Below are 15,636 nucleotides of genomic sequence, written 5' to 3'. Positions count from 1 at the left end.
CACTTCGAATAGTTCAGGTATGAAACACACACACAAAAAAAAAAAGTGATAGTTGAGCTGTGTTTTTTTTACCCTTATCTCAAAGTTAAATTATTTCTAAATATAGAAAGATGATATTCTTTTTGGGACATACTAAAAAGAAAAGTGTCACATAAATTGTATAGTGAGTAATTATTTAGGGCTCCTTTGGTACGAAGGATAAGGAATACATAACTCACTTCCAAACCAGCTCCAAACGACAGCTTAAGATTCAAAACATTTACCACACGCACTTTCGAAAGCATATAAATAACAAAATTGAAGGACAATTAATTAGGAGTCATTAATTGTTGGGTTAAAGCAATTTTGGTCCTTCAATTATTGATAAATTTTTTAATTTTGGTACTTGTGATAGATGACTAAACATATTTAACCTCTAATTAATCGAAGTGCGAACTTTTGATCTCTTTGCTTGTGAATGTTCATACTTTTTTTCATAATTATTTATCGTTTCATCACTTAATTATCCATTTGTTTTGTTACTCCATATTTGACGGTAATATAGTTCTAAAAGTAGTTCAAATACAACATACTTCTTACACGCAGGGACTAGAAACCCACGCTTTGATTAATTGAAGGCTAAATATACTTCATTAGCTATTACAAGGACCAAAATCATAATTTATCAATAACTGAGGAACCAAAAGTGCTATTATCCCTTAATTAGGAATTTGTACTTGGTGGTTCTAATTTTTTGTGAGTTCGTTTTTTCTTTTCATATTTCAAAATTCGAATTTAGTGCTTACACTTGACATCCTAAAGGTGTTTTGCCTCCCTATTCTATATACGGAAAAGGGCCAAAAATGCTTCCGAACTATCGGAAAAGATTGAAAAAATGTCCTTCATCCACCTATTTTGCTAAAAATACCCCTTTGGTTACAGATAGTACAGGAGTATATTTAGCCCTTTTCCGAAAGGAAAGTGTTCAAATTACCTCTATACTACTAAAAATTGCTCAGTTCATTAGATTTTTAACTCATTCACTTGTCTTTGTCTTTTGCATTAACACAAAGCTCCAGCACAAAATAGATGGACTTCTTGTGTTCAAATTTTTTGAGAAAAAATGATCAAATTTAGCCTCAATATTTGACTCTGGTTGAAACTCCATTAGAGGTCAATGGCAAAAATGCCACTTTTTTCCAATGGTGGAGGTGAAATTTTTACCATAACATTAACAAGTGATAAAATTACTCAATTTCAAATATCACCAGGCAATTTTGACTCTTTTTCCTAAGTGAAATCGTAACTAGGAGGTCTCACAATCACATCTAAATACGATAACAAAGATGCTTTTTAGCCCATACTAATTACTAATCCATCACACTCTTGAAAAAATCATTTCTTTTCCCTATCTTTAGGGGAATACAAGCTATTCAACATCTCACTCCAAGTACATTCTTTGGAATGCAAGAAAATCATTCACAAGGAGTAGAAGTACCAATAGGTCTAGTTCCTATCCCACATGGAAAATGCAGCTTCATAACCAATTTGTTGAGCTGTCCCTTTTTCACTTTCTGAATCAGCAACTATATTTATCGCGAAGATGCCCACTCTTTTTAAAGAAATAAGACATATGTTGCAACTGAATCACCAATTTAAAAATGATTTGACAAGGTAATTAATTAGGCAAATCACGCATGTTAACAACTTCCTTGGATTTTTTCAAATGACAAAACAGAAGGGAAAACTAGTCTTTAAAATGAGAACATTAAGTATAGAAATAACAAAAAACATGGACATGAGAATGTCTCAAAGTTGAAGAAATGAATGAACTTAACTAGAAAAAACTTGAAGCAGTAATGTAAGGTTCATACAACCGATTACAAAGAATGCAGAGATGACAAGTGAGAAACTAGACCTGCTTGTTGTCCATGTAATCTACCACTGCTTCTGCCTAATAAAAATCAGCTTACGAGCAAATATCGCGCATTTTTTTTTTTTTATAACAAACTACCAATGTGCAAAGGCAGGTTCACCGTTCACATCCTCAACAGGAGCAGGAAGGTTAAGATCAAGTAAATCAGCAAATTCTCCTTTGACTGTTGAAGCTTGATTGTGATTCTCCTGAGAACCAACAAGGAAATGTGACCTTTTGTGGCCACCTAAAGCTTGGCCAGACTTAAACATCCTGTTACAGAACGGGCATTCGTGTCCTTTAAATTTCTTAGGCTTCATCTTCTTTTCAGGATTGTAAACGACATCTTGAGCACGAGCAGCCGGTTTATTGCTGAATGTCTCCCTATGCTTTCCCTTGTCTATGTAATTAGGACCATTATCAGCATCACGACTATTCTCAACGATTTGATCATATGTTGATTCGAAATAGGCATTGGCTTTTTTGTTGCAGGGTCGGTGTCCACCAAGAGCCTGATAAGAGCTAAAAGTCTTCTTGCAGTTGAAGCACTCGTACTTTTTCTTTTTCTGAGTTTGTTTGTATCCTTCAGGAACTTTTAAACCGACCTTTATCTTTCTATACGACGACTCATTTCCTAATTCTGTGTCATAAGAACTATCCTTAGTTCTCTTTTTTGATTCACTCTTAACCAAAGTTGAAGCCATTCCATAGCTATCATATTTATATTCCTTGGTTGATCCATTCCTTATTTCTGTTATGTACTTTTTTGTTCTGTTTAAGCCCTTTTCTGTGTCTCTTCTAGACTCATCGCGCAAAACTCCAAGGCTCTTGTTAGACGTATTCCATTGGCAGTTACCGTTTCTATGGAACTCATCAACAGATGCATCTGATTCAACTAAAAAGTACCCGGAATCAGAGTTTTCAGATTGAGCTTCAGTATTCAAAACACTAAGTTTCAAGTTTCTGACCGCCTTTTTTTTGCACCTTCGATGTGCTTCATCTACATTGTCAGCACATTTTAAACTATCCTTTCTAGCTATTTTCATGTCGACAGATGATGATTTTGTCTCCAAAATAACAGAATTGTTGTCAGAAGACTCAACAACTGAATTGACACCATGCCAAATCCCGGAATCCATAGACAACATCATCAAACACTTAGCTACTTCCTCTTGATCTTGCTCATCAATCTCAGAAACCGATGAGGAAACACTTCTATTATTGTTAACCAAGCAAATTGAAGAAGACTTAGCAGCTACAAGTTTATTGTACCTTTTAGTAATCTTTGATCTGCTCCTCAGCCTTGGCTCCTCAGCTTCAGTATCCGAGTTGCTATCAATCAACAAATTCTTGTTTTCGCTCGTCCACGAGTGATCATCTTTCGAGCCCCTATCTTTGCCTGAGTGACACGCCATGTGGCCACACAACGCTTTAAGTGATTGAAAAACCTTACCACATTGTTGACAAACATTCTCTTGAGGCAACAAAGGGGATGACCGCGAATCGGAAGCCCTCCAAGTTTTTTTGGGGTTGTCTCTAAGTCCATAACCAGAATGTTCACCTAGTTCAAACTGTGATGATTTATGATCTCTCTGGCTATTATTCTTCCCACCATTATCAGTACTCCAAGATTGCAACTTTTTCTGTTTGAACTCAACTTTTTGATTTAATTTAGCTGGATTTGCTAGTACATGAGACCTCATGTGACCACCAAATGACTTACCACATGGAAACCTCTTGTTACACAACTTGCAAAAGTACTTCAAATCTTGATATTCTTCCATTGAGTAAAATTTTGTAAAATTCACTGATTAAAGTGCAAGATCAAGTAAACAGTTAGTATATCAAGTTCAAAATACAGTAAAGCAGAACCCCAGATCAAAGAAAAGAGAAAAAAAGATTTAGAAATCTAAGTATGTGGAGTTGGATAGAGATCATCACCAAGGCTGTTTTGAGTTTGCGTTATAGTAGCTAATCTCTCAAATAAATAAAAATGGCACTTTTTTTGGGAAGTAAATGATCAGACCCACAAAAAAAGGAGACTCTTTCAATTCATATCCATGTAATCTCTCCCTCACTAAGACAGAGAATTATTAAATGTTCAAAAATCAAAATTTCAAGAATCCTTTTATGAAAAATTCAATATTTAATGACCATAAGACTAGCAACATATTTGGGACTTAAAAAACCAAATCACAACAGAAAACTAAAGACTCTTTCCTCCCCCTACCCCCACGCCCCCACCCACCCCACCCCCCCCACCCCAAAAACACAAAAAAAAAAACACAAAAAACACAAAAAATTCCTCTCTCTCACTCTTTTAGGGAAAAAAGTTTTATAGTAGTATGACAATAGGACCAGCAAAAAGTTTCTTTCTTTCTAATCATATGGTCAAGATCTGCTGGCCATTTTATTACTCCCTCCGTTCCATATTAGTTGTCAAAATCATAACTAAAAGGTATATTTTTCTATTTTACCCTTATCTCTCTTTAATTAATTGCACTCTAATCAATATTGTATTACTTATTTTCAACAACACTTAATATTAAGGATCAAATGAGATAAAAATAATTAATTTCATCTTGATTTTGTAAAATAAAAGTATTTTGGAATAAATATTTTTAGTAACCTTGAAAACTAATATGAGACGGGGGAGTACGAGATTTGAGATTGAGAAATTAAAAGAGTACAAACATTTCTATTTGTGGGTATTTGAATTTAATTTGTACAAAACATTCCTCATTTGTCTGTCACACCCCTAAAAGGTCCCAATCTTCGGGCTTTATTGTTCTTTTCATTTATCTTCCTCCTGATTTGTGCCTCCCTAACTCATTAGAAAATTCATTTCACCCTTATCTTTACATGCTTTGTATTTGTTTTCTTGGAGTATTTTCTCCCAACTGTATTTACTTAGTCAATTTTTTTCTCTGTATATAATTTGGTGTGGAACATAGTGCATTGGAAGTATCTTTCAACTGCATTAAGTCATTAATAAGTGTATACTCTGGATTATTGTTACACCAAGTTAAATAGCACATAAAGGCTTTGTACAAATCCCCACTAGCCATAATTTTGGTAATATTTGACTCGACGACTATCCACCAACCTGTACTAGCAGGTTCTTGCATTTCCGCCAAAATACAATATAGTAGGGACCAATTTATAACTATCATTCTCTGTAATAACATTTCATTATAACGACTAAGTTTTTTTAAAATTATTTTTCATCTTATGTTTTATTACTCCCTTAACTCCGATTTGTTTGAAGGTTGACCAGTTTGGAGAGTCAAACAACTCTTTCTTGACTACGATTTTCTCCAACTCTTTTCATATATTATGAATCATTAATCGTGCAGACTTATAGTACTTTTTTATGTGATTTTCAAATATTTAAATTTTATTATAAAATACTCAAAGAATCTATGTTTAAAATTAAGTCAAAGAAAAAGTTATTTGACTCTCCAAACTGATCAACCTTCAAACAAATTGGGACAGAGAAGATATATGTTTTATATGACAACATTTCACAAAAGACGTGTTATAGAGAAGTTTGACTGTATCATAATTATGTGCTCAAAATCCAATGAAGGGGGACAAATTTAACTTTGATTTCCTTCTAAGTTCACTATCTTCCATATAGTAACATTTAACTTCACCTTCTATATTCTCTGTATGATTCAGAAATATAGTTTACTGTAATAGATAACTATGCACAAGAAATAATGAACCAGTAGTGCATAACAAAATTATATATCTTGGAATAAAATGAAACGGGTGTAGATAATTTATTAGCCGTTCATCCATAGAAAAAATTTCCTTTTTTTTTTTTTTTTTTTTTGGTTTTCAAGATATTTTTCAAAACATCATTTGATTATACATTGGATTGGATTTTTGATTTTTCTACAATATGAGTTTAAGTATGAAAAGGTGTTGTTGACCAATTTTTCAAGTGAAAAATCTTTTCCACTTACAAAATTTCAAGTTATAAACAGGTCCAAAAACACAACTTCAATTTACAATACACTTTTTCAACTTAACTTCAAATACTACTTTTTTCAAATATCACATTTTTTATGCCCAACCACCTACTTATATTGACAAATCCAAGTAGGTAATTAATTGAATGATTTATTGGCCTACTATGGTAAAAGGAACAAAAATAAACAAATTTTCTTGCATTACCAACCTTATGGAGTGTGACAGTGTGAGTGTGTATCGGTACTCATCATTATGATTTTTATTGTAGGAAAGATGGGACAGTTCATAGAAGAAGGCAGTTACTTTTTAACAGCATTTTTTAAGTAAAAAAAATCCAAAACAGATTATCATTTATGTATGGTAGTGTCATTTTAAGAAAATAACATCACGAAAAACATTAAACACAAAGGTTAAAATGGGCTAAGATTGATTCCTAAAATTGGAAAGAAAAAGATCTTCAATCTCTTTTTCTATATAAAAAAAAAAAAAGGAAACAAGAATATATAATACTGTTTTTGAAAAAAATACAAATATAGGAAGAAAAAAATTGTAAACAGTGCAAAGATAAACTAAAAATATAAAATCTCTCTTTTCCTTTTATCTTTTGTTTGGTAGGGCATCAAACGATAGGTTTGCAGTTTTGTGCAAGCAATCAGAGTCGAACAGTTACTCTCAATGGCTTAGTTTTTTTTTTTTTTTAAAGGATAGTAGTACTATTGGCCCTTTTATTATTGATAATTTCTAGTTTAATCTTTATTGTATTTGATTAAATATATTTAACCTTCAATTAATTAAAATACGTGTTTGTGATCCCTTTAAGTAGTAAGCATGTTATATTTGAATTATTTATAGAACTATATTACCATCAAGTAGAAGTAACTATATAAGCTTAATATAATATATATGTAATTAAGTGGTGGAATGGCTAACACTTATGGTAAATGTGTGAATTAATATTCACAAAAAAAGGGATTAAAAATGTATAATTCAATTAATCGAAATTTAAATGTTGTTAGTCAAATATTTCTAAGGTTTGAAATCAAAATATATCAATAATTAAGGAACCAAAAGTAATATTAACCCCTTAAAATTTGAAAAAGTCCAATTCTATTTGTTTGTGTAATGACCAATCACATCCATATAAAAGGAGAATAAAAAACGAAGGACCAAGAGTAACTACGGTTCTTCTCGAAGAGTCTCATATCGTTACATTAAGGGATTGGTGGTCTCTTTAATATGGTTGAGCAATTCTTGCCTCTTTAGCTAGCTTTTTGGTTGGAGACTGAAGATCAATTTCTTTACATAGTATCAAAGCATAATTCATCTCAAATGTCATTTTCCGATGTTCGGCCCCAAATTAAAATTGACCACGCTCCAAATGTCCATTCCTGGGCGTGAGGGGTGTGTAAAGTGTCCCACATCGGTGCTTTAAGAGATGAATGATCTATTTAATATGACTAGACAATACTCACCTCTTAAGCTTGGGGTTGAGTTAGGCCCATAATTCATATATTTTCAGTTCATTCATATATTTCCATGAGTAAACTTATACAAAACAAGGTGTTTCTCGGGAGAAAAATTAAACTTTTTAGATTTATAAAAACAAATTGAGGTCCATTTATGCACCAACCACCAGTATTACCTCATTTATTAAATTACGCTGAATATGTTGTTATTGTAAGTCGGCATTTAGTAATAGAAACCAAATTTTTTTTCACTTTATTTGGAATTTTTGAAGTTGGAGCTGTACTTGGTTATAGTTTTTGTAAAAAGATATTTGATTGTTTGAATGTATTGAAAGTGAAAAAAGCAAAAATAAAGTTTTAGGTGTTTTCTAAATTTCAAATACAATTTCAAGTTGTATTTGAAATTTTCATAGTCAAACGTTGATTTTCAACTAAAGTGAATTTTTTTTTTCTTCAAAAAAGTAAATAATTTTCATGGCCAAATGGGTCCTAAAACTGATGACTGAACCTTCAAGTAGGTTCTCCACCCCGTAGACAAAGTAAAATTCTATTATGTGTTTCTTGGAGGCATATTTGAAATTTAAACTTGTGTTCAGTTTCCAATCTTTTAATAATATATTAATTTTACTCTTAAATTACAAGTTCAGAATTTAATATTTTACAAAAATATAATGAATTCTTATTATGTAAATATATTGAGTTCGGTTGAACCCGCAGTACATGCACTCCATCCGCCATCAGTATGTAACAGAGGCCATAGGTAGTGCCTGTTATATATATTCATAATAACTAGGTCAGACGCTTTATTTTACTTTAAAGTAAAGGCATCTAGCTTAAGAGAGGTAATGAGCTGGTTCCACTTGCTTTAAAGTTTAATTTCTTGTTTTTGAGATTCAGAAGCCATCTAAAGTATTACTATATTTTTGAGAGTTTCATACCTCAGTTATTCATTGTTCCTTTTACCTATCTAAACTATTATTTCCTTTGTATTAAAACATACCTCGATGCTGAGTTAACCAATTATCCATTGTTCCTTTCACCTATCTAAACAAGAACCCAGGTGTGTTTTAATACTAATAAAGTGATAATTTAGATAGCTAAAAAGAATAATGAATAGTTGAGCAACTAAACTCGCAAAAAACAAAAAGAAGATAATTTACACGTGTATTTGACCATTAATTAGTCATGTGACACACTTCGTGAAGCTCTGCGATTTTGGACCTAATGATACTAATCTATCACGTGCAAAACAACACAAGTTGTGAGTAGGATGAGAGTTTGGACAATGCCAAGTTAATCCAACTTAGTAACTTACATGATCAGTGTATCCAATGGCATACCAAACTCATAAAGTTACAATATTTTGGATCCGCTTTTGAATCCGATGCCTATACAGGTTGAAAATAATAGTACTTGATCAAATAATCGAGGGGCATGCAAACTTACTAGGACATTGTTTTTTCAAAAAAGAAACACAAAGAAAAATGACACAAGTTCAGGTTAGGTTTGTCGCCTATTCCATAACTAACCCCACCTCCTCCCGCCAAGAAAGAGACAACATACGTTTGAATTAGAACACAGTCCCTTGAAAATATCACATTTTTATTTTAAAACATAAGATTCAAAAGCCATATATTCAAAAGTCTTCCTTATTTACTGAACGCATGCCCGGAGAAACAAAAACACATAAAATAAAAAGGGGGAGCGTAAGAGATAAAACAAAATAGGAAGAGGCAATAAATTTGAGCAGAACTTTAAAAAAAAAAAAAAAAAAATTAAAATTTTAAACAGAAGAAATTATACAAAGATTCTTCCTTTGGGTTTCTTAGTTTTCCCTAGAAATTGAGGATAGACAAGTAGCAATAAGTTACTGACACTTAAAGCAGTAGCCAACTGGCCAGGAAGAAGAATTTCTCTGCGAGAAAATGTTGTAAACCAGCCCATATAGTATGCTATGTAAACGCCATTAATTAACAGCATAAATAGAGGTATCTCACTAACACATGATTATTCCCACATTACTTCTCACAGAACAAACGCAATAGAGTTTCTATATATTTACAGCACTAGTGCAAAATGCAGGTCACATTTATTAAGCAAGCATTCTCTCTTTATCTTACTGTGACTAGGTGAAGATCATCTTCACTATGGTTTTTCCATCTGGCAACAGGCATTGCTAAATTTCACAATGTGAAGAAGCAGGTGTTCATATTTCCTCAGTTTTTATACGTCTCCAGCCTTTACCAGCAGCATTTTTCCGGGCATGAGATACGAATCCCACTATGTAACCGATAAAAGCTCCAAGCATTAGCACACTTCCAACCTTTACATACCATGAAAGCATAGACTCCATCTCTTCTGCGGCCGCAGGACCATCATATATACCACCACTTAGAACTTGTCCTGAAGCTAGGATCTCCAACATATCATGCACCTCCCCGTCATGGTTTCCTACATAAGAAAGTGTAAGCTTTTCCTTTGTGGCATGCATTCTCATGTATCCAAATTCACCCCCGCGGTACAGAGATTGAAGAGGCTGTGGGTAAATAGGATCACTAGGGTGGTCTACTCTTGGCTCCCATATAGGCTGCCAGTCCTGTCCACCCATCCCAATCACAACTTGCACAGGAAAAGCCCTCCGCTCCTCCCCATTCAAGCCCGAGCTTCCACACGTGAAGTTATTCAAAGGGCAAAATCTCTCATACCTATGTACATGCCCCCACAATACAAGATTCACATTGTTCTTCACAAGAAGAGGTTCCAAATAATGTACCATTCTCTTCCTCAAAGGGACATCTTTTTTTCCACTACTGGTCGTGTACATTGGTCTGTGCCCCTGAAAGACGACAAACGGAGTTTTTACTCGATCAACTGATTCCAAGTCATGCTTTAAAAAGTCATACTGTTTACTACCTGGAAGGAAATTGGTTTCAGTTGACATATAGACAAAGTGAACAGGCCCAGAATCAAATGAGTAATAAAGATTCCGAGTTGCAGGAGCACGCATTCCCGTCGGCTCTGAAGAGTTTCCTGGCATACGGAACTTATAACTGTACGGTACACCACATTCACCTCCCCCGTCTGTCCCATAGCTTGACCAATCAGGCTTCCAAGGTTGAAGTGGCCAATCATATTCATGGTTTCCGATGCATACATGGTATGGAACTCTGGATGCAACAGGTTCTATCTGAGAAAAAAAGGTGTCCCACAACCAAGAGTATCCTCTTGCATAGCTGATATCTCCAATATGTGAGATAAGGGCGGGCTTATTACCAAGAGCTTCAATATCACGGCTAATCCACTTAATGGTTGATATACTTTCGTCCTGTGTACGAAGAAATGTATTGTATGGTGTAGCAGTCCCCATGTCTCCAAACAAGAAAGCAAATGTTTCACCCCAGTCTCCATTTTGTGACACAAAGCTGTAAACGGGGCTCCAGCCCCCCGAATCACTGCCAACCTGTATGGTAATGCAACATTAGATATATAAACAGTGGCAACCGCGTCGACTTTCAAGAAATAGAAGATCTCTAATTCTGCATTATTTATCATTACAACATACCTCTATAGCTACTGCCTACTAAGGATCAGAAAATCTGATTTTATATGGGTGGGGTGAAATTAGCATGACTTCTGAAACATTCTTAAATAGAGGATGTTTCCACTATAGCAGATAGCTTTGAATTCATGAATATGTCAATCTGGGGGCTCTATGTACTCCACTAGAAAATTTATCCAAAAAATAAAAAATGTACTCCGCTAGATAGATTACATGCATGAACTCACTCATCACCAAAGGAAATGCCCCACCTTATTATACAACAACAACAACATACCCAGTATAGTCCCACAACACAACTGGGGTCTAGGGAGGGTAAGGTAATATGTACATAGACCTTACCTCTACCTTTATGGGGTAAAGAGGCTGTTTCCGATAGATCCTCGGCTCAAAAACCTTACCTTATTATACAGTCGTTAAAAACGCTGAACCTTTCTATCATATCAATACCATCATATTTCAGACCAAAACTTCACTGCGCCTCACTGCTCGAACCTCCCACCACATGTAAAAGCATAAGTCTTTCTGAGAAAGTAAATTTGCTAACGAATGTGGAATACATATAGCAAGGTACAAATGGTCATTGCTCCATAAGGAAGGGTAAAGATAAAAGACGTCTGAAGCTAGACCGAAGTCTGAAGCTAGACCGAAGAAGCTCTCTCATAAAAAAACATCCATCTATATAGATATCTCATGATAAAGTCAAGTTCACCTTTCACTCCTTCATTAAGGACTCTTGGAGTGATTTAAGAGCGCTAAAATTACGTGATCATATTGAAAGAAGATAGAAGATTAGCAACAGACAAAAGCAGAGAGCTTCTGTTGTGTGTTATAGTAACCCAAACATATTGTACTAGTAAGGCTTTTAGGTAAAAGGAGAGACAGTTGTAGTAAAGTGAAAAGCTTTAAGGTTTTCTTGGTGGGCATGGCGGACCTAGAAATTGATCGTCTGACCAGATTGAGGAAGGATCAAATACTAAGTAACAGCATTGAGATCAGTTGAGGACTACCAAAGAACTATTAATATCTCGTTATTAAGCCAATCCCAACAAACACCCTCCGAACCTACCCAAGAATCAATAGCATGGACATGGAATATTTGGATTTTGAAAATTTTAATGTATCTGTTTCTCCCTCTTTTAAGTGATTCCAGAAGAGGGAATCCCTGCAAGAAGGTGTATAGGCATCGAGAAAAGAACATGTTTGCAAAATAAGCCGCCCTCCACTGGATAACAATGCTTTCATCTCCTACCACAGAGCTCGACAACCTGTGCATCTAAATACTCTAGCATCGACAACATGCCAATCCCAAAATAGCTTTGTGAATCATATATATTCATTTTGCTCTATTTGGAATAATTACATTCTAATACTAATAAATAAACAATTTATGCAAATTAAGGGTTTTTCATATTTTGATAAAACACAACCAAGTCATCAACGAAAAGAGAGGAATTTGAACCCTCAGTACCATTAACACATACCGTGGATTAGCGTTCCACAGCTTTAGCACACTCAACCATCTCTTCCATATGAAAATGATAAGTACTACATCTAAAACTAGAAGTAATCTAAAGTTTATATTTATTCTTACCGGAGTCAGAGCCAGGATTGTTGGTTTATGGGCTTTGAATAGATTATATGCACATAAAAGATGATTTTCTTTTTTATACAAATACAGAGTTTGAGCCAAAGTTACTGAAGCCGTAACTTACACCTCCTTACCCGAGGTTAATGTTAGTGAAATAATAAATAATAAGCTTTAACCTCAACTAATTAATACAGCCCATATGGTCTGAACATAAATAACATGGATTTTAAGAAAATTAAGACTCAAATAATACTCCCTCCGTCCCAATTTATGTGTCATCCGTCCCAATTTATGTGTCATAGTTTGAGCACAAAATTTAAGGAATAAAAAAAGACTTTTGAGTCGAGTGTACTAAATTAAAGATGTACATGATGTACTAAAATGTCCTCTTGTAATTTTAAACTTGCAATGTAGGATATCTGAATTGGGACAGATTTAGTACCTGATAATAATACTTCTTCCCCTTTTCCAAATTAACCATAACACCATCATGTACATACCCAGGATCTCTCCAACCAACACTACTATTAGCTGGACCATCACACATATCTTCCTTCTCATACCTCCCAACCCGTGTCCCCACAACCCGACCCAACTCAACCCGACCCGACCCATACCTCACATAACTCTCCTCTCCATCACTCGTCACAAACATAACCCTCATCTCATTTTCCCGACCCGTAAGACTCAAATGAACCTGTTCGGGTCCCCGACCCGGTTCAAACCCGACAACCTCGGACTCTGCTAAGAGATGTTTTGTCTGAGGTAATGGGTTGTGGTCTTCATCCATTAATTCCGGGTCGACTTCGGTTTCAGTCCATTTAAAGATCCGGAAGTGATATTCGGATCGTAAGTTGACTAATGGGATGGAAATGGAACCTGACCCGGATTCCCATTCGGGTCGGGTTGAAAGGAAAATGTAACCAATGAAATTGTTGTGGGTTGAGTTGGGTGGTGAGTAAATTGCTAAGAAATCGAGTTTAGAAGGTGAGGGTATATTAGTCCATTTAATTGTGATGAGATCACCTGATTTTGATAAGGTTTTTGGGGTTACTGAAATGGAAATTAAAGATGACAATGATAATGAAAAGAAGTTCAAAATGAGAAAGAAGAAGGTGAGAAAAGAGATCATATTCATTAGATGGGATAGAGTAGTAGAGTTTTTGTGTTAAAGGCTTAAATATATTTCTAGCAATTGAGTGACGTGTCAATACGAGTTTTCTTCCTTCTTTTTTGTTTTCGTTTACTTGTTCCAATTTGCAGTTGCCGAGAACTGATTCATCTATTTAGGTGTCTATTTAGTCTTATTATTTTGATTTAAAATAACTATTCTTCTACATGATTCAGAAGAAATTAATTATTATTTTTTAAAGTTATCTCTATTTAGATAAGTTCATTTTTATATAATCAAAAAACTACATTAACTAAGTACTCCATCTGTTCATTTTTATTTGTCATGCATTGACTTGATATGTCTATTAAGCAGCAAAAAACAAGAATGACAATTTTACTATATCAACCTTTAAATATAATAAACGCAATATTTTAGGAAATGCATTGATTAAGTGATTATAGAAAATAATAGGGAAAATTTCAGAAATATACAGATTGGTCACTTATATTGCAAAAAAATAGCTCAAAATATACAAATATATATAGACACAAACATATACAGACACTTATACTAACATAAACCGACATATACAAACATATAAGAAGTCAAAAATAGAGAGAGAGAGAGAGAGAAATTTGAATCATTTTTTGTAAGAATTAAAAAAAAGGTCAATTTTCATACTATTGTTGCTCCAATTAAAATACAGGGTAATTTTCTCAAAATAATAAGGATAAAGTAGGAACTAAGTGTTAGGAGTATATTCTATCTTGATTTTTTAAATTGGATAAGTAAAAATAGATATCTAATTTTAGTATTGACGATAAGTAAAAATGAACAGAGCGAGTAGTATATAGTCAAAATTGCTTATTTTTTCTTAAAAATTAATATTTTCTTAAAAAATGTGCTAAAAATCGAGTGAATACTTATTTTGAATGGAAGGGAGTAACGATCAGGTATAAAAGACGCATATTCCTTATATTCCGACCAACAAAGGTCATATTCATAGTATTAATTATAGTGAAGTGATGTTTTGTTTGAGGTAATGGGTTGTGGTCTTGATCCAATTAATTCCGGGTCGACTTCTTGTTCGGTCCATTTAAAGATCCGGAACTGATATTCGGATCGTAAGTTGATTAATGGGACGGAAGTGATGCCTGACCCAGATTCCCATTCGGGTCGGGTTGAAAGGAAAATGTAACCAATGAAGTTGTTGAGGGTTGAGTTGGGCGGTGAGTAAATTGCTAAGAAATCGAGTTTAGAAGGTGAGGGTATATTAGTCCATTTAATTGTGACGAGATTACCAGATTTGTGTAAGGTTTTTGGGGTTACAGAAAGAAGAAGGTGAGAAAAGGGGTCATGTTCGTTAGATTGGATATCATAGAGTTTTTGTCTTAAAAGGCTTAAATATATTTCTACCAAGAGTGACGTGTGAATATGAGTTTTTCTTACTTTTTGTTTTCGTTTACTTGTTCCAATTTGCAGCTGCTGAGAATTACTCTCTAGGTTCGGAATAAGTGTCTATTTAGCCTTTTTATTTTAATTGAAAGTAAATATTTTTTCACATATAGATAAGGGTAAAAACACCTGTCAAGTATCATTTTTCCTTTTTAGTTTCTTACTTGAACTATCAGGTCTAAGAGTTTTTCACCTAAACTATCATCAACTAGTTAGCAAAACGCACCTCAACTATCAAGTAGAAAAAGTAAACAACTAATAGTTGAGGTGTGTTTTGCCAACTGGTTGATATTTTAAGCAGTAAACTCACGCCTGATAGTTCAGTTAGGAAACTCAAGAAAATATAATACTTAAGGTGTATTTTTTACCTTTTAACTCTTTTACATAATCAAGAACGAACTAATTATTTTCTTTCGACGTTATTTCTATTTAGATGAATGAGTTTTATGTAATCAAGAAACTATATTAATTAGGTAGTATTTAATTAAAGATAGTTTAGACAAACTACCTATTGTTTTCTAATAGTAATATTTTCTTAAGGGATGTGTTAAAGACTAAATGGAAGTTTATTTTGAACCT

General features: G+C 34.0%; 2 protein-coding genes across 2 annotated transcripts; both read right to left on the bottom strand.

Annotated features, from left to right (window-relative positions):
* Positions 1 to 1,674: 1,674 nt before the first annotated feature.
* On the bottom strand, positions 1,675 to 4,131 carry LOC132060822 (uncharacterized). Its single transcript, XM_059453734.1, has one exon. It carries the CDS (start codon positions 3,676 to 3,678, stop codon positions 1,990 to 1,992), a length of 1,689 nt encoding a protein of 562 aa, XP_059309717.1. The 5' UTR covers positions 3,679 to 4,131; the 3' UTR covers positions 1,675 to 1,989.
* Positions 4,132 to 9,283: 5,152 nt separating this feature from the next.
* On the bottom strand, positions 9,284 to 13,724 carry LOC132059837 (probable inactive purple acid phosphatase 2). Its single transcript, XM_059452634.1, has 2 exons — positions 12,931 to 13,724; positions 9,284 to 10,798 (listed from the first exon to the last, which is right to left on the bottom strand). Exons 1-2 carry the CDS (start codon positions 13,624 to 13,626, stop codon positions 9,545 to 9,547), a joined length of 1,950 nt encoding a protein of 649 aa, XP_059308617.1. The 5' UTR covers positions 13,627 to 13,724; the 3' UTR covers positions 9,284 to 9,544.
* Positions 13,725 to 15,636: the final 1,912 nt, after the last annotated feature.

Source organism: Lycium ferocissimum, chromosome 6 (genome assembly GCF_029784015.1).
Source record: "Lycium ferocissimum isolate CSIRO_LF1 chromosome 6, AGI_CSIRO_Lferr_CH_V1, whole genome shotgun sequence".
NCBI lineage: Eukaryota > Viridiplantae > Streptophyta > Magnoliopsida > Solanales > Solanaceae > Lycium > Lycium ferocissimum.
Note: the sequence above shows the minus strand (reverse complement) of the source record. Positions and strands in the feature narration are given on the sequence as shown.